The sequence below is a fragment of the Desmodus rotundus genome, chromosome 5 (assembly GCF_022682495.2).
Source record: "Desmodus rotundus isolate HL8 chromosome 5, HLdesRot8A.1, whole genome shotgun sequence".
Lineage (NCBI taxonomy): Eukaryota > Metazoa > Chordata > Mammalia > Chiroptera > Phyllostomidae > Desmodus > Desmodus rotundus.
Window position 1 is genome coordinate 26,692,205 of NC_071391.1, and position 22,862 is coordinate 26,715,066.

General features: G+C 35.4%; 1 protein-coding gene across 2 annotated transcripts in view; it reads left to right on the plus strand.

The window, feature by feature from the left end:
- The window catches only part of KIF18A (kinesin family member 18A), a 76,465-nt gene extending 54,065 nt beyond the window's left edge, over positions 1-22,400 (plus strand). For both annotated transcript variants that reach the window (XM_045194324.2, XM_045194325.2), the window contains 4 exons: positions 12,923-13,364; positions 14,015-14,122; positions 19,511-19,620; positions 21,744-22,400. In XM_045194324.2, coding sequence (XP_045050259.2) covers positions 12,923-13,364; positions 14,015-14,122; positions 19,511-19,620; positions 21,744-21,826 — 743 coding nt within the window. In that variant the 3' untranslated portion in view covers positions 21,827-22,400. The remainder of the gene's footprint in view (positions 1-12,922; positions 13,365-14,014; positions 14,123-19,510; positions 19,621-21,743) is intronic.
- The last annotated feature ends 462 nt before the right edge of the window (positions 22,401-22,862 follow it).

Here is a 22,862-nt window from a genome sequence, read left to right on the forward strand (position 1 = left end):
AAGTAGTTAAAATTTATTTACCTGTGTCATTTGCGGCTATGAATTCCATGAGTCACAGGGCTGTTAAAAGGAATCCAGATTTATGATTAGTACAATAACTGTATCAATCACTTGTAGCCTACAGGTGTTTATTGAAATACATATATTAATATTTGATTTCATTTTAGGACTTTGCCAACTAATTTCAATTTAGCATAGTTTCCCAAAGTACCTTCTCACACACATATTGACACGACTGCTAGCAAAAGAAAAATCTTTGCCATCATTTTGTACCAAACCTCAGTTAGATCGCATCCCATTCATCAGCGTCTCCCTGTCCTGAACCCTGCGTTGCATCCTGTGACTCATGTTTGCCAAATGCTGCATTCTGCTTGGTACGCTAGCACACAGTTCTGTAAATCTCCTAAGTCTGCAGGCTTGAGCTTTTGATAAATCAGTCCTCTGGGTAAAAATCATGCGGGACACATGATATGGAACATCAAAAGATGACCCCAGAAGGCCTGCCCATATTTTTAAGAGAGAGATTTTTAAATCATTTGTGATAAATTATCCAGTCCCTTTATTTAAGAGAACCATCTGTGGAGTATTTCAAACAGTTAAAAATAAATATAGACCCAGGCTACCTAAGAAACCACACGAAATTGCCAGTTAGTAATCGTATTTTAAAGGTTTATTTAAAACTGAGAGAGACAGAATAGAATGATGTTTCTTTATTCAATTCAGAGTTAAGATTGCTAAACTACATGATTTCTAGAACTTTGGAATGTCATTGTTAAAGTAGGTGAGAGTTTATATTATTATAGTTGGGCCTTTCATTTTTTGCTACTAGGTAACACTGATGTGTAAGTTATTTTTTTAATTTATTTTTTCTGTGTAACAAGCCTATGATTTAACATTATTTGGATGTGACTTATTAATAATTGAATTTAAGGTCATTTCTTTTAATAATTAAAAGAATTATTTTAAAATGTTTTTTGATTAAAAGGACATTTCTTAAAACTTCCTTTAGGAAACTAGACATAAAACCACTTTGGTTTTTTTCTATTTTCTGATGAAATACATGCTGGGTGACTTATAACAACCTTCTAGTTTTTGCCTAGTATTTCTTAAACTGCTGTTTCCTGCTTCATCTCTGTGTAGATGGTACCCATTCCTCATTCAGAGATGGAGATTTCGCTCATTTGCACCGCTGCTTTATTTCTTCTTCTGATCTGCTAATGTGCCGGGCTATTACATAACGTGCGTCTTCGCAGGGTTGAGTAAGAAGCAGCATGTATTATACGTAATAGAAGATTACATGTATACTTAGATTACCCTATGTAACACTTAGTCCCAAAGCTTAAGAAAAATTCCTGTAATAAATAAAAAATAAATGTTATTTAAAAAAATATTGTAAAAGGAAGGATATACTAACATTTCTTAAAACTGCATTTAGACAGATGGATGTAAAACAACTGTTTTTTCCTAATGGAATCATTTCAGAATCCCTGCCTGAATCTGTGGGGTAGACTTCTTGGAGAAGTGGAATATTCGAAAGATAGAAATAATCAAGGAGAGTAGATTGTGCTCATAGGCAGACTTAAATAACTTAGAGAACAGCACAGCCAGTAAATACATTTTAGATGTTTCTCTTCAGGCACAAGCAGTCAATTTATCTAATGTCTCTTCACATACTTCTTCATGAGACTCCTGTGTTTCATTAACAAAGTCAGAATATCCGATGCATTACTTTTATTGCCTTGCCTTTAGTTGATCGTATTCCTTAAAAATCCCAGAAATTATAGGGGAAGAGATGGCAAATGTCACAAAGTTGGTTTACTTCATTCACCACTTAACCAATATCAAATTTTTAGTCATAATTTGTTTTAACCACTTAGCAAATTTAATTTAGTGAGCCAGGCAAATTAATTCTAATTTCATTTTGATTTCCACTGTTGTTTTGATTTTAAGCTTATATTAGTTTTATAGCATTAATATAGTACTATAGTATTAACATTTTATTCCATACAAAGTACACAAATGTTAATGTACTTACATTGTAATCCAGGGAAAATTGTGTTAGAATTTGGACTATTACTGACGAACATTGTATTCTTTCTCCCATCTACTCCACAACTTGCATGCTTGCATTTAGAGTTCATTTTAAAAGTGGCTTCAATACTTGAAAGTCTTTTGAAAGGCTTTAAAACTTGGCAGTCTCAACAAAATGTTTTTGTCTGACTTCCTTTTTAAGTCTCTCTACGGACTTACAGTAAACAAAACTTTTTGAAGCGGGAATCTCTAGCCATAATGCAGGAACAGATGAATAGAACACTAGCCACTTTATTCTGAAATGCACATTTTCAGTTGTATATAAGATGCCTTAAAGCATCATATAAATATTTTAAGATGTTTCCTAAACTATTAATGGACAAGTATTACAAAGACGAAGATTGGGTTCATTAAACAAAACTGATTGGAGGCTTTCGCAGAGGCGCTTCTGTGTCTTCCAGCAGCCCTGGCTCTGAGGGCTTCGAAAATCCTGGTTTGAATTACAGCACGTAATCATTTTTCAAGTTGTGTTATTTGATGACATAACTTGAGCTGCCTACCTTTTTTCCTAAACCTAGGAGTTCATTAAGTTTCTAGCATCATAGGTGCATGTTTGCTAAATTGTCATTTTTAAGAGAACAGCTTTATGACTTAAAAAGGCAATCGGGTACATAAAACTATTACTTCAGTACTATGTGCCTTCAACTATGTGAGGTATTTATAAGCCTAAAAAAATCATCTTCAATTTCAGGATAACTGTGAGACCTTTATAAGTAAAGTAATGCCAAAGTTATTTTTCATTGAATAATTTATCTCCAGGTACATCCCAAACTACTCTTTAAATTTGTATGTATTCTGGTTAATTTGAAAATAGTAATAAAATAATATGCTGATTCTGGCCCTGGCAGGTGTGGCTCAGTTGGTTGGAGCTGTAAACCTAAATGTCACTCTTTTGATTCCAGGTCAGGGGACATAAGCTGGATTGCGGGTTTGGGGCATGTATGGAAGGCAGCCATCAGTGTTTCTCTCTCACATTGATGTCTCTGTCTCCCTCACCCCCTTCCTTTCTCTCTAAATTAATAAACACATCCTTGGGTGAGGATTTAAAAAATTCAGTCTATATATATTTTTAAAAGTAAAGCCTGTACATAATTTAGGGAGCTAGAAAGTGCTGTAACATTTATGGAAGTATTCCTTGACCTATTGTTACTCATTCCCAATTCTTAGTCTCCTTTTAGCTGTTTCTTCTGATTTTTTTCTCTTAATTTCTGAATTTCAAATTTATACAGCTAATTCTTGTTTGTGCTTTTCCAATTTTAGATATTATCTGCTTATTTTTTTCCTTTGTAAGATAAGGATTTAACTCCTTAAAATCATATGTACATTTCTTCTCTTACCCTGTCTTGCCAAAACAGTTTTTCACCTTATTTAAATAAATCTCTAGAGTATTTTCAAGTAAATATTGTTCCTTGGTGAGCTAAGAAGTATTAAATTCCATTTCCCGTATAGCTTTAAGGTTTCTGTATGTAGTGTTTACATTTTTTTCTTATTCTCTCCTATTATACAAAAATGTATCCTCCAGTTGGTTCTGGAGAATTGGTACATAGGAAGTAAAACTTTTTGGAGACAGTGCATGTAGGACAGTATCCTTTATTTTCTGATTATTTTTCCAGGTATTTTCCAGGTTGGAAATAATTTTTCTAAGTGCTGAGAAGATACTGCTTCATTAACATCTAGATTCGAGTGTTGCTGTTAACTGTTATGCTATTTTTATTCTTCATATAAGAATGAATGTGTGTGTGACTGTTTCTCCCAGGAAAATTTTGGAGTCTGTCTCTTATCCTTGGTGTTCTGAAATGTAACAGTGATATGCCTTGGTATCGGCCTTTTTAAAATTTATTAGACTGAACAGCCTATGGGCATTTGTCTCTGGAAACCTTTATCTTTTCACTGTGCGAAATGTTCATATATGTGTGTATGCATACACACATACATACCTACATACACATGCATACATACATATACCTCCATACATACTCTTCTTCCATTCTATCTGTTCTTTGGAGCACTTATTAATATCCTCTAATTCTATTTTCTGTCTTCTGGTATCTCGTTTGTTCTTTCTTATCTCTTGTTTGGGAGATGTCCTCAATTTTATCTTACAACTTTCTTTTCCCCTTATACTTGATTTCTTTCCCTTTTTTTTTTTACCTTAGAATAACCAAATAGTTATTAGGAAAATTTTCTCTCTTTTTTATAATTAAGTAATTTTTTAAAATTTATTGTTCAGTTACTGTTGTCCTTCCTTTTTTCCCTTGCTCATCCCAGCCCCATTCCCTGCCCTCCATTGTCTGTGCCCACAAGTCCTCTATTCCTGTTCCTTTGCTTTCCCCTTCCGTCCCCCATTATTCTCCTCGTACCTCCCCTCTGGTCATTGTCAGTTTGTTCTTTATTTCCAAGTCTCTGGTTCTGTTTTGCTTATTTGTTTTGTTGATCAGGTTCCGCTTATAGGTGAGATCATATGGGATTTGTCTTTTACTGCCTGGCTTATTTCACTTAGCATAATGCTCTCCAGTTCCATCCATGATGTTGCGAAGAGTAGGAGCTCCTTCTTTCTCTCTGCTGTGTAGTATTCCATTATGTAAATGTACCACAGCTTTTTGATCCAGTCATTTACTGATGGGGACTTTAAATTTTTAAGAACTCTTTCTTTAAGAACTCTTCCTAATTCAGTGTTTCTGTTTCATGGAAGTGATAATTTGTCATCTCTCTGAAGATATTAATTATGATTATTCTAACATGCTCTTCTATTTCTGCATAATCTACTTTCTGTTATTTTTCCTGTGTATCGTTACATGTTCTGATTGGAATGTAGAAGGACATACCATCAAATATCTAGTGACCCTGGATGTGTTCTGTATACACAGCTAAGCCTTTCAGCTAACGAGCTTTGCTTTAGGGCAATCTCCAGAAATAGGAGTCAGTTTTGGAGAAAACCTAAAAATGTCAATACCTCGGTCTTTTTTTGTTATGGTTTATCTGGAAAGAACTCTTTGCTTTCCCATTTAGGGGGGAGATAAGCTCAACTACCACTATTTTAGACAAGTAGGAAAAAATCTGTATACATTCCTGATTGAGAAATTATTTAATCCCCCTAGTGTCAGCTATGCGTGTTGACCCAAGTCTGCAACTTTTTCAGAGATTAACGCCTTTTGTCTTTTAACAGGGTGACGAAGGAGTAGTCTCCTGGAAGTGTAGGTAATGGTGACAGGGTCAGGCTGACCCAGCTACTTCCTCATACAGACTTTCAACTAGTTCTTCAAATGTAGCTCTACCCTGCGCTCTCAGAAACAACCTATGCCTCAATTCCTAAGACGTTCTGAGGCTTCATAAAGCTGGGGTGGGCAGGAGGTTCCTGACTTCCACCCTCCCACCCCAGATCAGATATTCCTTCATAAAAATATACTTTTATATAATTTTATATAAGCAGCATGTATTTAAAAAGTAATCAAATGTTTTAAAATTTTTTTTAATTAGTCAGAATTTTTTCCAGCTGTAACATATGCTAATATTTTAATGGAACATGCCATATTTGCTTCTGTACTGTTTTCTTTGATCCATCCCCCATGTTTTTGCTTGCAGGGTCTGTATATGGTGGCTTTTTTGTTTGTTTTTTTCTAAATTGACAACAAGCTATATATAAAACTTATATACTACTTCATTTAAATGAATATTTCCCCTATCATCAAACAGTCTGTAAAATAAGTATAATTGTGAATGTTCCATATGTTATTTAGCCATTATCCTAATGCATTTGATTCTCCCTGTGGTAGGGACTCAACGTTGTGTCGTGGAAAACATGGCACCTGGATTGTTGGGAATTCCAGCCTGAGTTTATGCCCGCTCTGCCTTCCTTTTACGTTACCTCCTTGTAGCGATCTAGTGAGCTTCCCCTGTACTTATTATAAGTATGCTTTCCCCATAACTTACTGAGAACCAAGTCAAAATTAAGGTTCAGAAATACAGGAAAAATGCATTTCTTTTCATGGACCTAACAGCCCAGGGAGTGTAGAAGAGGCACCAGAGCCACAAGTAGTCTCAGCTAGAAACTACCTCTTTGCCCAGGAGGTTTTCATTCACGCGTGGTGTGGTCATCAGTGCAGGGAGCGAGGCCCGCAGTGTTGGGCGCTTTCTGTCCCGTGCTCCTTTCTATACTGAGCCAGCTGGGCCAGGACTGAATGTTGGGCCTGTTTGTGCTACTGCTAGTATTCAGATATTGACATTTTGCTATATCCCATAGCCTTTCCCAACCTTTCTCCTCCTACCCCATCTGCTCCCCTACCCTGTTCCTAATATAAGGGACTTTAGTGACATTCTACTGGTGTCTTTTACTAATTCCCAGGACATTTAAGGATGAAGTGGGGGAATATTGTAAGTTATTCTCCCTGCCATCGTTTATTCCACTTCTAGGTACACAATATTCTTTACAATGTTGTCGGGTGTGCAGATGGTACTTTTCCCTTATTACCAACACAAGGGCAAGTTTTCTTCTGTGTCTACTATATGGTTATTTTAAAGGGAATCTGGAAGGGGAGAGAGATGCCTCTCTACTCAGGTTACCAACTTGGCTAAAATTGGTTGTCCTTTTCATAGTTTGCCTTCATATCTCTTTTTGTACTATGGATATTTGAAAAGAAGACAGATAAGGTGAAGCCAACCAATACCAGCTCTTCTAGTGAGAAATTCTTCTAGTATTCGGTGCCTTTCTGTCTTCCTCCCCCATCAGAAAGAAAAAGGCCTAATATCATTTATATCATATTTATGTGATCCAAACATGAATTACAGGACAACATTTTGCATTTTCAGGATTCACTATATATACAGGGCCCAGCAAAAAGTAATGTGTGGTTGGTAGGGTAATAATGTGGGTGTAATAATTTAAAGTTTGAATTTTCACTTTTCACCTAAAATGTCATATGGTGTGCTTGAGTGTGATGTTGTTACAGAATTACATGCTTATGACAGAATTATCTGCTTATGATTTTGTAATAAAAGATTTTGTAGTAAAAAAGGAACATTACTTGTGCCGGAACGTGTGTGTGTGTGTGTCTGTGTACGTATGTTGACTCTTTTAAGGAAGCGGATGCGATAATTAGCATGGTTTGAGGAGCGGAGCAATCAGTTTTTGTTTGTCAGGTCACAGTCTGCCTGTGTCTGGAATGGGCGATAACTCCGTGTCGCTGTGTGAGGCTGTCTAGAGATGAATTTGCAGAGAATGCGGAGTGCCTCACCTAGAAGGAGATGCTCTTTCCATACCATCCTATTAGTTTAAATCTTCCCCTCATGTTGTCCTTTGTAAAACTTCCTAGGAGCCGAAGTCCATTTTCGTTAACTTTACTTCTGTCTGCCACCCTTGTTCTGGAACCATGTACTATTTAGCCCCACTCTTCTTCCCTTTTCTACCCCAGCATGGTAAGGATACCCATCATCTGTAAATAAGAAATCATATTCTCAAACCCCAAAGGGTGTCTGCTGCCTCAAGTCCATGAGCATCCAAACTGGAGAGGGAAGAAAGCAGAGTCCACGGCACCTGCATTTACATAGACTCGAGCTCCTCAATAGCAGATGAGGCCTCAGCCTGTTGAGTGGGGTTGGGGAAAAGAAATGGCAGGAACAAGAGAATGCCAAGTTTAAGGGAATGACACTTAGTACCTTTTGAACTCCTCTATAATTATGCCTGTGGAAATGGTTCATGACTTCATGGAAAGCGGTCAATTTCTGTTGAGTAAGTTGTGTAAAACTAATATATACTCCTCCTTTGCCGACAATCAGGAACAAAGAACTTTCTTCTTTGTTCCTGATTGTCGGGCAGCTAATCACATCTTTATGTATGTGACATTGGATATGTTCTGGATTTACTTTATATGGTTTTTAACTGAGTATCTGATTCAAACACCCTTTCCACAACTCTCCACCACTACTGCTGCCACTCTAATCCAAGCTTGTTACTTCTCACCCAAGCTACAGCAGTAGCCTTGTTACTGATTTTCCTCTTTTCTCTCTTGCACTTCCATACTCTTTTCCCCACACAGTAAGCAAAGCAATCTTTCTTGAAAACATAAATCATGTCACATTATATTCATGCTTACAGTCCTCTACAGATAACCCTTTGCACTTGGAATCAATCCAAACCTTTACCTTGTTCATAAACCCTGACACAACATGGCCACTTCTTATTTCTCCTTTCCCTGTAATTCACTGCCTTCTCTCTTCTTCTTGAGCTCGGCGAAGTTATTTAGCCCTTGCTATTTCCTCTGCCTCTTTCCCAGATCCTTGTAGGGCTGGCTCCTTCATAGCCGCTCAAGTCTTAGATCCCATATTCCGTCCTTAGAATCACCTTCCCTGCTCGTTGTAATTAACACCTTTCCCATTTCCCATCAGTCTCTGTTCCATTTCAACGTTTTATTGCCTTCACAACTCATTTGTCATAATTATCTTACTTTATTAAGAGAATTTCTTTTTCTGTCTTCTCCCCTCGAAAATGTAAGTTCTTAACTGTCTAATTTTCTGCTGTCTTCTCAATACCCAGAAAAGGTTGGAAACATGTCCAGTGCTTATTAATACTAGGTGGGTGAACAAACAGTGAATTTTTTTTATGTAGATTCAGTACTCTTAGATTGTTTCTCTTACACTGTAGCTGACTACAACTTTTTTCTTTCATAAATAAAATAAACATTGATTCTGGATTGTAAATAGTAGTAGTGACATGTTTTAAATGTCTTAACATTTGTGGTTATTATTATTACCATTATTATTTAGACATACGTTTCAACAAGTCATACTCACGTCCCTGAGTCATACCCATTCCGGGGCAGTAGAAAGGCAGTAGATCTGTAATATCCTGGAGAGTTAAAGGCCCAAACGGTGGTCTGGAAATAGCAAACTTTTTCAGACCATAAGATACATTGCTACCTACCACCTCCTATACTCAAGTATATGATGTGGTGGGCTGGTTCCTTAGATGGAGAGAAGACTTGCTGTCTTTCCAAGTGTCTGCCAGTCTTTTCTATTCCAGTTAATGAGAGCCTACCTTATACCAATTCATTTTTAATTTTTATCCCCTCCTGAAAAGCACACATGTTGCTGAGATACTTTATAGACTGATATCATCTATTCATCTCCCTTGTTCTGAAAATCATAACTACATGATTTCTATTTTTATGGGGGCTTTTTAAAGGAATTATAATCAGCTTCCCAGTTCCTTCTGTATCATTTCCACTCTGTAGACTCAAGAATTAAAGAATCTTGTTAGATAGTATTTTCCCAGGCTGAATCAGAGGAAACTACAACTAGCCCAAGCCTGCTCTTCTGGAAAGTTACTGTATATCCTCTAATGGAAAAGTACAGCATATCTCTTTTATAGACCTAGGGCTAGCATAGTCAATGATTATTATAGCACATTAAAATATACAGTAAAATATATAGTACCCAACACTCTCCAGTTTGCCATACTCTCTTAAAGGTACTCCATTACCTAACGAGGTAGAGGAGAAAAGTACTTTTATATTTCGTAAACCATATTCAAGTTGAAATATCAGTTGTTTTTATTGTGTTCTTATTTCCATGGATAAGTGGAGTCATTACCCCTTAATAGTAACAGTGGATGTACTATTCAGTTTTCATTTACATCTTTAATCTTTTTTGTTTTAAAGATTTTATTTATCTATTTTTAGATAGAGGGAAATGGAGGGAGAAAAATGTCCATGTTTTACTGCTTCTCGCCTGCCCCCGCTGGGGACCTGGCACGCAACCCAGGCATGTGCCCTGACTGGGAATCAAACCAGCGACTCTTTGCTTCGCAGGCTGGTGCTGAATCCACTGAGCCACACCAGCCAGGGCTTTAAATCTTATTTTTGCTCTGGTTATGTCTTGAATCTTTTTTAGCAACTAGTCAGCCTACGTAATTGTGAATTAACTATGTATTTTCTTCTTGTTATTTTATCTGTATTAAATAATTGAAGAGATAAAAAAAAGGAACCGCTTGCCTGTATTTGTATTTTGCATATGCTGTAAGTCTATAACATTTTTTCTTCCAGGCCCAATAAAACAATGGCATGTGAACCCACATCAAGTACCCCATTTCCATGTTTCTCCTTTAAGTTATCATGTCCTGCTGGGACACCAGAATTACAGTTAAAGATATATCATTGTAACGTGACAATGTTTCTCACTGACAGTTGTTACTCAGTTTGATCATATCAGAATTTGATATTCAGTGTATGTTTACATTATCCCACAGAACAGGTAGATAATTCATCAGTGTCTCATAGAAGTCTCCCTCTGCCCCCATTTTCATGCTCTTTATAAGCAGAAGGGGGGAAATGGTCTACCGTCACGGAAATTTGCCCAGTGCCATTCCAGAAATTATCCATGTCTAGATATGTGAAAGAAAAATAGTGACTGTGGATAATCCTTATCCCTTGAGATTTCATGTTTCATTGCGTTCTAAGTTAAATAGCACTGACATGTGTCTACTTTGGCTTATAATCCAGTTTATCACAGCCTTGATAAACTGGATACCTGATAAACTGAAAGGGAGACAGTGTTTTAAATACAGTCTTACCTGGGAGTTAAGTATTGATGGGATACTGGAAAGTCAGTTACAGCGCTCCGTTGTGAAGTAGTAATGCTAACAGTTAAAGCATATTTATATTTCCAGAGCATTTCTTTGAACGTTAAATATTTTATAGATATTAACTAATCCTAGAAAATAACCTATACATAAAAACGTAGTATTTCCTTGGAGGGGGGGGTATTAATGCCCACTCTGCTTAAATGAGTTGCCCAAGGTCACTCAGCAAGTCGTTGGCAAAGCCAGAAATAGAATCCAAGTCTCCTGACTCCCAATTCAGTTCTCTATCCTTGATATAGTTTTCTATCCTCTATATACCCCTGCTGCCTCTCATGGGAAAAGAAGTTAATCTTCCAGCTATTAATAGCCACCAAATTGGTGGTAGCAGCACAGTGGAGAAAAGTAACTGTCTTTATACTGCAGCATTAGTATAAAAATATCTGGTAATGGAAAATTTGACAAATGTCATGTTAAAGGGAGTGGAAAATTATTTTAAGATCTGGATCTCATTTATCTAGTTCTCAGAAAAGTAAAATTTCTTAGTAGAACAGGGATCATATTTTTTCTTCCTGTTTTTAAATTGTATTTCCTAGAGGGTAATTGTCAACCGAGCCATAGCAGAGCCCACTGTCAACTAACTTAATAATTCATGTGCTGTTGGTGATTGCTGTAAGTGTGCTTTCTAACTTGGTTGAAAGTTTCAATTGCTTTATTGAAATACATAACACTTATTCAGCTTTCAGTGTTTTTAATATTATACCATAAAGCATATACAAAGTCAACTGGGAAATTTACTGTATGATTTGAAAACATGGGCAGAAATACACATAATATTGATAGTTTCTTCCCAGACAATACACTCCAAGCAAAATTATGTTGTGTCAGGTGCCATGAAGTTCAGCAGAATGAAATAGGCAGAACAAGGGGAAAAAAAGTTAATTAAATACAAGATAAGCATATTGGAGCAGGTCAAGTTTATTGTTATGTATGTAACCAAGTTATTACTTTGTACATTAAAAAATCATGCTTGGGAGGTGTTACGTACTTTAGTATGGTGGGAATTCACACTTAAGTTTAAACAAAACAATTTGTCTCTTAATTTTGGACGAACAAACAAGAATTCTATTAAAAATCTATGGATACTGCGTTTCTGTTTGAACATTACAATGTGCTTAATTATCAGAATGGCACAATCAGAATTATGTTTTAACTATGTAAGTGTAACAGAGGCGGAATTGGTGGAGATTGGGAAATACAAGGAAAAGTTTAAAAATTTCTGGTTGAGACCCAGGTGACTGAGAAGGCAGTGGCAAGAGGATAATTAGAAATAAGAGAGTGTAGAGAAAGAAAACTAGAAGGTCAAGTACATATCCCTAGGGAAACGTATACATTTACTGAATGGAGGAAGAAGAAGGTAAAAGATGCTGGAGAGGTAGTAGGGAAATCACTTTGAAAAGCTACAGAAGTAGCTAAGAGAAGGGTATTAAACTTGGTTACTTGACGTTTGGGAGACTTGCTTTTACAGAGAGAGAATGGTCAAGTAAGAGGATTGTGAATTCTTCAAATTAGGCTTATTTAGCCTTGGTATTAATCTAATTTTTGCAAACCTATGAATTATGTATGATACAGGAAACAAATCAATCTACCAGAATGCTTAATTAACTATATATGACATATTATAAGATGCAGTTCTTTCTTTCATCTTGGATTTTATTGGATATTGACATTCTTAGAATAGAGGTTCACTCGATTAGCAATGAACTAGTGATATTTTACAATAGAACCAGTTAGAAATCTCTATGCCCACAAATGTTGATACTTTTTGTTATGTTAAACCTAAATCAAACATGAAAGCTGGAAGTTGCTTGCAGATGTTATTGTAATTGCCTGGAAATTTGTTTTCACAATTACTCAATATCTCAAGATAGCTATATCTATAAATTAATATTGATATTAGCCATTTATTATTTATTTTCTTAATAGAATCTCTTTATAAAGTTAGTAACAAATGATTTATATTCCTTTCCAACTTACTTATTTTCTTTTAAATTTTTATCATTTGGCAGAAAATGTACTTTATAATCAGTGTTACTTTTTTTAACTGATAGGATTATTGGAAAACTACACGATGCAGTGTACAAATCACATATCATAGAACTGTACACTTGAGACCTATGTAATCTTATTAACCAATGTCACCCCGATGAATTTAAATAAAAACTATTTAGCAACATTATTGAACTTCTTTTTAATTTTCAGGCACATCTTCAAGTGAATCTAATCTTCTTAACATTCCTTCACCAAAAAGAACTCGAAGAAAACTCATGCCTTCCCCCTTGAAAGCAGAGCATACCCAGAAGTCTGCACCGTCTGAAAGTGTGCAGCTCAACGACTCTTTCAGCAAAGAACTTCAGCCTATTGTGTACACCCCAGAAGACTGTAGGAAAACTTCACAAAATCCACCTACAGTGAACTTACTAAAACCGTTGTCTAATCCTATGAGTTTCCAGGCCATTAGCTCAAATACAAACAGCGACTATTCTCTGAAAATGGCATATGAAGCAGCTATCCCTGTCTGCGGGAAAAAAGAATGTAGACAGGAGGACTTGGACTCTACGTTTACTAAATGTGAAGACACCAAGATATTGAACAGTAGATTGCCTGAGCAACAATCAGTACCAAACAATAACGTTCTACAAAGGTATGGAAAAAGAGTATTTGTCCATTGTTTTTTTTTTTTTTTTTTTTTTTGGTAGCCTTTAAACTATTTGCTTTCTTTTTCTTTAGCTATTACTGTATAGATCAATTTTAAAGTCTTCAACTTGACATCTTAAGTTGTTTGACCTTTGTTAGGCTAGAAGAGACCTTAAGATACATTTAGTTTGCTCTTCATACTAAAGTCGGATGCTACAAGCAATTATTGGAAGATTACCATGTTATTATTCATTACTATCTTCAATAAAGAAAATGTCACAGTTTCTATTGATGTTTAGCAAACTTCAGCTTATTCTGAAGTAGTCATATGTCTAAGGTATGGCTGGCTGGATGTCATCCAAGCAGACATACTCTTCTCAGTTCATCTGTGTGTATTATCACAGCTGATCTAAATATGGGAGGAACGATACCTTCACCTTTCCATGCTGTTGGGAATGCAGGAATTTCTTGATAGCAACTCTACAGTGTAAAAATGAGAAAACAAAATTCCAGAGTAAGCAAGGGAAGTTTTATAGTACTGTGTAATATTTTCCTTTATCTTTCTCTATGGAGTGGTATTCCAGTCATGTAAGTGTGTAGCCTTTCTCCATAGTAGAAATCAAAATTGCTTTCTCTTTTGTATTATTCAATATACAGGCTTGCCCCTTCCTCGTTCTCCACTAAACACCTCCTGCCTGTACGAAGCACAGTGCCGTCCTACATGGCCATGACCGCCGCAGCCAAACGGAAACGGAAGCTGGCAAGGTACGACCAAACGTGAACTCGTTCAGCCTGTGTTCTTACCTGAGATCATCTTTAGGCTTTGTTTCCTGCAGTTCTTTTTATTTCTTTTAATTAAACTGTCAATTCATGTTTAAGCATACATATAATGAATTGCTCTGAATGTGACCCTGGATTTATATTATCAGAGGGAGATCTTGATAAAGCCCCAGTATGTCACTTGATATTTGCATACAGTATCCCATATTTCAGATTTTTGAAAATAAATTTAGAAGCCCTCTAGGCTTCAAAAATATCACTTAATTTTAACTTTTCTTTTAGTGATAATTTTATTCATTTGGTATTTTTCCTTTTGGACATTAGTGATATTTATTCAGCCCTAAAATTATATTTTTTTCATGGATTTTGATATACGACTAAAGTGTAATGAGTGAAGAGACTTCTGTCTATGACACTATAGCTGGTATCAGACCAAGCTCTCCATCAAGAAAAATTATAAAAGTTGATAAAATACAACTAACAGCTGCTTGAAGGCACTGGAGAACAACCAAGGCAACCAGGATTTGAAGGTCTCAGGTACCAGAAAGAAAAGGAAAACAAGCTGTGGAGATCCAGACCTTCTCTGCCTCTTTTTTTGTCAATCCATGGCATTATGTTTAGAGACCAAGCATAAAATGGAAGCCTAGAGCTTATCAGCAGTCTCACTGAGCTAGAGAAACAAAATCATTCTGTATAGCTTTTTGCCCTCCAGATGTTTATTTGCCAAGTTCTAACCTCTATGGAGTAAGAGTTCAGGAAACCGAGCTGGAGGTAGCTGCTAAGAGACTAGCTAGCATAGCAAGGGCACTGGCACGTGCTCATGGGGCTCGGACACACAAATTCTCCTTCAGGGGTCACCGTTGAGAAAGGGCCCAGGGGTAGGGCAAACTGGAAATAGACCAGCTCTTGAAAGCCTGAGACAGACCTCAAACCAACTCAGTCCCTTCTTGGATCAAGGTGATCTATCTCTGTTCTGCCTGCTTGCCAGAAGAAAATCATTTCTGAAATATACCATCCAGAGCTTCTACAGTTTTTCATACGCTGTGTTTAGTACTCAAGCAAAAATTACAAAGTATGCCAGGAAACAGGCATAAATGACTGAAAATCAAGAGAAAAAAACAAATGAGAGAGCGAGTGGTCTGTGATGCAGGTATTGAGATGATCAGACAAGGACTTTAAAATTTTAACTGTGATTAAGAAGTTGAACAAATACATGATTTCCCGAAGAACTAGATTCTATTAAAATGAATCAAATGTATATTCTAGAACGGAAGAACTACAATTTACTGAAATTAAGAATTCAGTAAATTATTTTAACAGATTAGGCGCAGAAGACAGTTTAGTGAACTGGAAGATAGATGGATACAAAAATATCTAAACCCATGTACACAAGGATAAAAAAAGAAAATATGGAAAAGACTAAAAGAGAAATATGAAACAATGAAAAATATGGCACACAATTAAAAAGAAATATGAGACACATGTGTGTATTTTGAGTCCCAGAAAGAAATGAGGAAAAGAGTGGGGTAAAGCAGAATTGGAGAGGATGTTGGCTAACACTTTTCTAAAACTAACAAAAGATGAAACACATATTCAAGAAGCACTGCAAACTACAAGAAGCAGAGTATAAAGAGAAATACACTAGGTACATAGCAATAACACATCTAAAATTCAAAGAAAACAAAAAATCGTAAATATACTGTTATATGACATGAAGTCTATCACACATAGTCTTTGTATCCTGCAACGTTAAATGCAATGATGAGATACAGTGAATGGTTATATTGTAAAATGGATCTGACTTGCTCTCCCCCGACCTTTTTTTGACATGTGATTATGGGGAGAAGAGCATGATGTAAGATCTTGAGACAGCTCTTTGTAAGTTTCTCATTTTCCACCATGGCCCTGTCTCATCTGAGCTAATGTGAACAAATTTACAACTAGCCTGTTTATTTGTGCCACATAGTGTCATCTCACAGGTGCATTTAGCGTGTGTCTTTTCCCCTCCAACCAAAGTACAGCAGCTCTGTGGAATATGTACATTAAAATTTCATGGGCTGATTTTTTTCCTGAATATCTCTGACTATTCATGCCATTTAAAATTCTGTCGTCTGCTATCGCACCGATTTGTACAGTTTGTCCGGCTCATGTATTGGCACCAGTTGCCATCACCTGTGTCGTTCATCCTGTCACTCATTTTCCCCATGTCCACTGTGTTTGTTATTCTTTCAGTAAATTAGTGTCGGTGACTCTTCTGGTGATTCGCTTCTGGTAGTATTCTCTGTTGTGTTAGCTTAAGATATAGCAAAGGTTTATAGCTAATGATAATTTTTAAGTGGAAACACAGTCATTAGCAAAATCAAATGTCCAGGTATGTAAATGTCTATTTGTAGTGATTTTAGGTGAGTTAAATGGCTTTCACATGAGCAACTGCTATTGTGAAATAATATCAAAGGACATATAAAGAAAGTAAGATTTTTCATAGCCTACTAATTGCTCTGTTACATTCCCTCTGGTACCAATAATTAGATCCTGCCATTAACTATGGGTAAAAGAGATTAATGCTAGAAATGTACATAATTACTTTTTTTTAAATCTTCCTTTCCCAATTAAATCTATATGAGTTGAAAGTAATAAACTCTGGTATTTTCCACTTAACAGCTTTATGTACATGTTGAGGTGTGTTTGTATTCTAATACAGTTTTTTAAAGTAAAGAAGAGAAGGCTCCGTGTATGTAGTTATTTTATTTTGTATCAGTTTTTCTCTCTGAAAAAGATACACTAGAGTCCAAAAGCACTGGATATTCAAAAAACCTACCAACCTGTGTTTTTTTAGTCACTAACTAAATTAAGAATATTAGATTTTAATTATTTCAATGTATTCAATATCACTGTAGCACACTTTTTTAAATTGATTTTTAACGAGAGAGAAGAAGTGGGGGATGGGGAGAGAAACATTTGTTCCACTTATTAGTGCATTTATTAGTTGATTCTTGTATGTTGATTCTGATCAGGGATCAAACCTGCAACCTGGACGCACAGGGACAACTCTCTAACCGAGCTACCCGGCCAGGGCCTGTAGCAGACTGTTTTAACTAAATTAATCCGTCTACCAGAGGTCAAATAAGTGTATGCATGTGTAAAATTTTACTTACAAATTACGTGAAGAGTTCTGGGGTTTTGTTGCTTTGTGTTTATTTGATGGGTTTTGTTTATTGGTTTGTTTCACAATCTTTCTTAGCATCCAGAAATAGTCTCACACCTTGCCAAATATTTTTGGTTTATTTTGAAAGCTGTCTAATGATTTCAACTAAAAATGATCTCAACTGAAAGAATACGAGATGCATTATGTCTATTAAGCAGTAGCATTCTTCCTATGTAAGAGAACAGAAGGTTAAATCCTAACTTTTATTAATCATTATGGAAGTATATTAGGCACACAACTAGAAGAGTCTGGCTTTCTTCTCAATATAGTTTCTAACATAATTTGAATTTGGAATCATAGCAATTTTAGGGTTTTTTTTTAAATTTTATGATCTAACAAATTTATAACATAAATGTTAAACATTTTATCCATGGACTATTTATTTAGTCCTAAAAATGTTTTAGTATATTTTACTTATACATAAAAATACAACTTATTTTATTAGGCTTTGATTTCATTCCTAGAAATACAAGTTTTATTGAGATAGATTTATTCAAAACCTTAATTTTTCAAATAGAAATCGGTGAGTAAAAACAAAGACTCTAAAACTAACTGAATAACAATAAAATTTTTTAAAAAATAAAAATAAAATAAAACTAACTGCAGTGAAGAATCATACCAAAAAATAATAAAGACAATTATAAGTTGTAAGGAGAAACAGCACTATCAAAATGAATCAATGACACTGATCTTTATACTTGAAATAAAATCGCCAAATAACCAAAAAAAAAGAATTTTTGCCTTAGACAACTTATGTACATATTATCAGAAAAAGGTGTTTAATATCCTTTTAGAGAATTATAGTAACCTAGTTTAATACCATTTAGGGATAGAAAATTTCTACAACTGAATTTGTTTACTTTCATAAAACTAGTACTACTTTGTAACCATTTTGGGTAGACATCATTTGCCTTCTTGAACAGGCAAGATCACTATTAAGAACACTATGGTCATTGTGAAAGCTTTGGAAACATAAGGTACACTGGGTGAGTTATTTTTCGCAGCACTCAGTGTGCTCGTGCCTGTTTTTCTTCGCTGTTATATTAAATTGTCATTTCTGACTACTTTAAATGAACATACAACTAACCCATCTCCTCCCTGTTCCATAAACATACACCCACATCAGTGTACCACATGGTTAGGACTGCCAGAAGAGCAGGTTGTTGCCATAAAAGGGAAGCCTCAATTGTTAATCTGACTGTCAAATTAGTAGCAGCTTATAAAATGGTATATATATCTTTATGAGCCAGAAATTCCCTAAAATTAGCTTATTTGAATCAGGTAGTTTTTTGTTAAAACTTGATCATCTTTAGGGCTTCAAAGATTAGGATTGCTCTTTTTCCAGGCCCAGATCAAATTCATCTCATCCACAAAATATTTTGTGTTTCTTTCTTCTTCTAAACTCGGGAACCTACAGCTTCTTATAGTTTGAAAACCTGTGGCATTGTTTTTAACTCTGTCTTGTTTTATTTTACGTGTTTGTGTTATTTCCCCTCCCCACCATATATCCATTACAGAAGTTTTCAGGACAGGAGTTGTTTGTACCTTCCTTATTTCTATGTCCTGTAATGTGAAGCCGTTAATAGGTGTTTAGTGTGGCGATTCAAAATTGAATTAATGTTTGATCCATTAATAACATGAAAATGATATAAAGTTTTGAAGATTAAACAAATGAAAATAGGTCATTCTTTTCAGTTTCTGTAATTACAATAATCAGAGAAACTTTCAGGCTGTTAACAGTGTTTTGAGTTAAAAACAAGATTTCCAAACAATCTTACTTATTTACATTCCCCAGATTAGGGTTCTTGCTCTGAATTTGTAGTAGGAGCCCATATTTTCACCTGCCGTAGTGTGCTCCTTATCACTGCACCTTAAATGGCAGTGCTCGCTGCTACTCCAGCAGAGCTCCCTGGACATGTGGTGCTCACAGACTTGTTACATACACCTCCAATTAAAATCTCTGATTTTGAATAAACACTAAAATCATACAGAGCTAAAGTTCCCAATGGGCCAGAAATGTATTTAGTACCTCCAGTTACTCCTATGGGGTTTTACAACTTAGTATGTAGTATTTTACTTTTTCTTTAGTCTTTATTTCATGTAAGAATATGTATTATAACTTAGAACTACAAAACATGCTTAACTAAAATAAAAATTCTCCTCTCAAGTTCTGCATCAAATACTTTGTTAACTGCTGAGGAAAATTCTGGATTTGCCAAACGTGTTCGACAAGATAATTCAAGCGATAAGCTCCCGCAAGAAAATGGACCAGCAGTTGGTATGTCTGAGCTTTTACTTTGATTTTTAATAGCATGATTACCTAACACAGGTATAATACTTTACATTTTTATAGTGTTTTCATAAGAATCTCCTTTTATCGACTCACCACCTTTATTACATGGTAAGAGTGATGATTATCCAGATAAGAAAGTGTCCCAGATAGAAAACTAAAACACAAAATTGAAAACACTTACCTAAAACCACACAGATACTTCACAGTGGGGCCATAACTCAGAACCACACCTCCTAACACGATATTCTGCACCCCCTTTGTTATCTATACTGCTTCACATGGCAGGAGAATTGGTAAATAATTTAACTAATAATTGAAATAATTAGCTAAATGTATTCTTTAATAGGTTAGTGATTAAATATATTTTGCCGATAAACTGTATCTACTTGAAATTTTTTCATTAGCCTATTATTTTTAATAATCTGGCCTCTGACTCATTTGTGCAATTATAGCCAGGCTCCATTCTGTATGTAGTTACAGTCACATTGTAACTCCCAATTAGCAGGTTGAGAAAGATGCTGTTGGGGTGACTACTCTGTTACATGTCAGGGCTCTGTGAGTTCACATCAGCACGGCCACATCTGCAGTAAAACTAGAGGTATGCAGTGTCAGTTTCTAGACTTCGGTGTCCAGACTTCTGTTTCTTTGGCACTATCATTCCGAAGAGTTCGTTCAGAAAGTATTTATTTACTACACATTCACTGTGTGCTAGGTTCTGTAATGAATACAGGAATCATTAAGATTTTTGTTTGGTTTCTTCCCTAAAGGAACTTAAAATTCTAGCACTTGGAATTTAAAGGGGTTTTATGAGATCATGAGTGTTTCTCAGAAAGCATGAAAACTGTTGTTACTTTTTTCTGTCGATGCTCTTTCGTTACAGTAACATAAAATTTCTCAGTGGCTTTGCCAACTATACTGAAAAATCCTTACTTCTTGTGGTAGCCAGGGGCACTTGCTTACCTTAATTTGAATGGAAATGTTTTTGTGCAAATGTAAAACTCATTAAAACCCGGGAAAGTAAAATTTACTATGATTTTGGTTTAACATGCTGTATTTAATAATGCTTAACAATGTGTATATGCAGTTGGTATAAATACATATTGCCCCATGGGTCTCCTTAAACAAATTCTTTAAGAAGTCACAGTTCTACAACATAAGTTTATGATAATTCTAAATAAGAAAGATTTGGTTTTCTGATATGCTTATTTTCTAATATTAGTGTAAAATGCATCAAATATCTGGTGTGTAAAAAAGATGAATGGAGAAAAAAGTAGGAGATGAAACTAAACTACAATGCTTGCCAAAGAGGAAAGAAAAGCTGCAGCTAAGTTAAAAGATGATGTGTTAAGGATAATGGAGCACTTAGAAAGAGATTAATTTAGAGAAGATAATAATTTGGGTACATTAGGGTATCCAAGTGAGACACGAATACACATCAGGAATTACTGGAAAAGTAAGAGAACTGGGACTGGCTTCATTAGAACATACTGAACTGAATTCTCTAATATTGACAAATAAAAAACAAAGGAGCATAAGTGGAGAAGGAGGTAACTACTGTTTACTGTGCAGTTAGAGAAACAAGAAAGGGTGTCAAGAGAGTATGTGCCCCTGAAACTAAAACTTAATGTGACCAAGAAAATGGGTAAGAGAGTAGACTGGTCCCTCAAAAGGTTGATTGGTAGCCTTTTGTGGCCCTCCGTAGAGTAGAGAGTCACTGTATAGGCTGATGAAGTAGCAGAGGCAGATCACATTTGGGAGGTGCTGGTAAACAGGCTGTGGGACCAGGATCAGCACTTTAGGACGTACTAGATTCAAATGATACTTACAAATTGGAAGAATGTGGAAGTTTAAGAAGCCCTAGGAAGATAATCCAAATAATGAGAAAAATTCATAATGCAAAAAAGAAACAGAACAATGCTTATAGAATTAGTCTTTCATTAGTTCAAAAAGAACAGAAGTTAAACTGCAGGGGTGTAGGCGCGCGTGCAGGCACTGCAACGTCTGTTGAAACTTGGGGGAACTGGATTTCTAAAAGTAGAATGAATAGTGCAAATTCTTTGTTAGTGGTACTTCTATCATACTAATCAATTTTCTTATTTCTTCTCTAGAATATAAAAGAAGCATCCATAAAGGAAAGCCAAACATAGTCAGAAAGTTTGGAAGAAGTATTTCAAAAGGAAATCTGAGATAAGTCACTTCAAAATCAAGAGACATTAAGTGGACGACTCTGCTTTTAAAAGGGTTTGTTCCCAGTGACCTTACAAAAACTTACTTAAAAATTTTTTAAAAGACCATCTTAAAACTAGGTTTACTATAATAGCTTCAGCAAGCAGAAAATGAAATTCTTTCACTTTTGTTCTTTTGTATTCTAAGCAAATAAAAATTTTTAATAGAGACGGTTATGTTGTAAATTTCTAAAATATTTGCTACCTTTTAAAATCCCTAAGTCAGCATGGTGGTAGCTCATTTTTGTTATTCTGCAACAGGTTGATTAGGATATTTTAGAAAACAATAGTGAGCTAAATTATCCTGTTTTTTGAAAATAAGGAGAATTCAGAAGTAATAAAATTATGGCCCAGGATGTATTTGGTCTTACATTATTTTAATCATACATGTAACTTTTCTTTGCAAAAATACTTTGATGTACAAATGTACATATGTGTGTTCCTATAAAGTTGTTGTAAATATTATTTAAATAGTCTTCATGAATAAAATACTAATATTGTTCCATGCTACTTAGTATATTAAAGTCATAGATTTTATAATATATGTTTTTGTCTCATTACTACCCCTTTACACACTTGAACTATTTTATATAAAATGTGAATTTTATAGTTTGCATTTCATATTACATCTAGATATGTAGCACTAGAACAATGTCTGAAAATAATCCATAGTTTCCTTAATGGAAATGAGAAAACATTTTAATTATTCATTTTGCTATATGAAGTACATAGAGCTACAGCTTAATTATATATCCCTATTCAACTGCCTTGATTGGTCAGTTTATCTTCTGAATACCACAAATACTGGGTTATATGCACTTTTGAGTTTATGTGGCCTGGGAACTGTCCCATCAAAGCAACATTCATAGATTTTACTACAGAAATGTTAATGGTGGATTATCGGGTGTTGCCTTAGACCCCACTGGAGGCAATATATAAGAACAGTATGTGAAGAATAACCAACTGAACACTAGTTGGAGAGAAGCCTTATAACCAAGGACA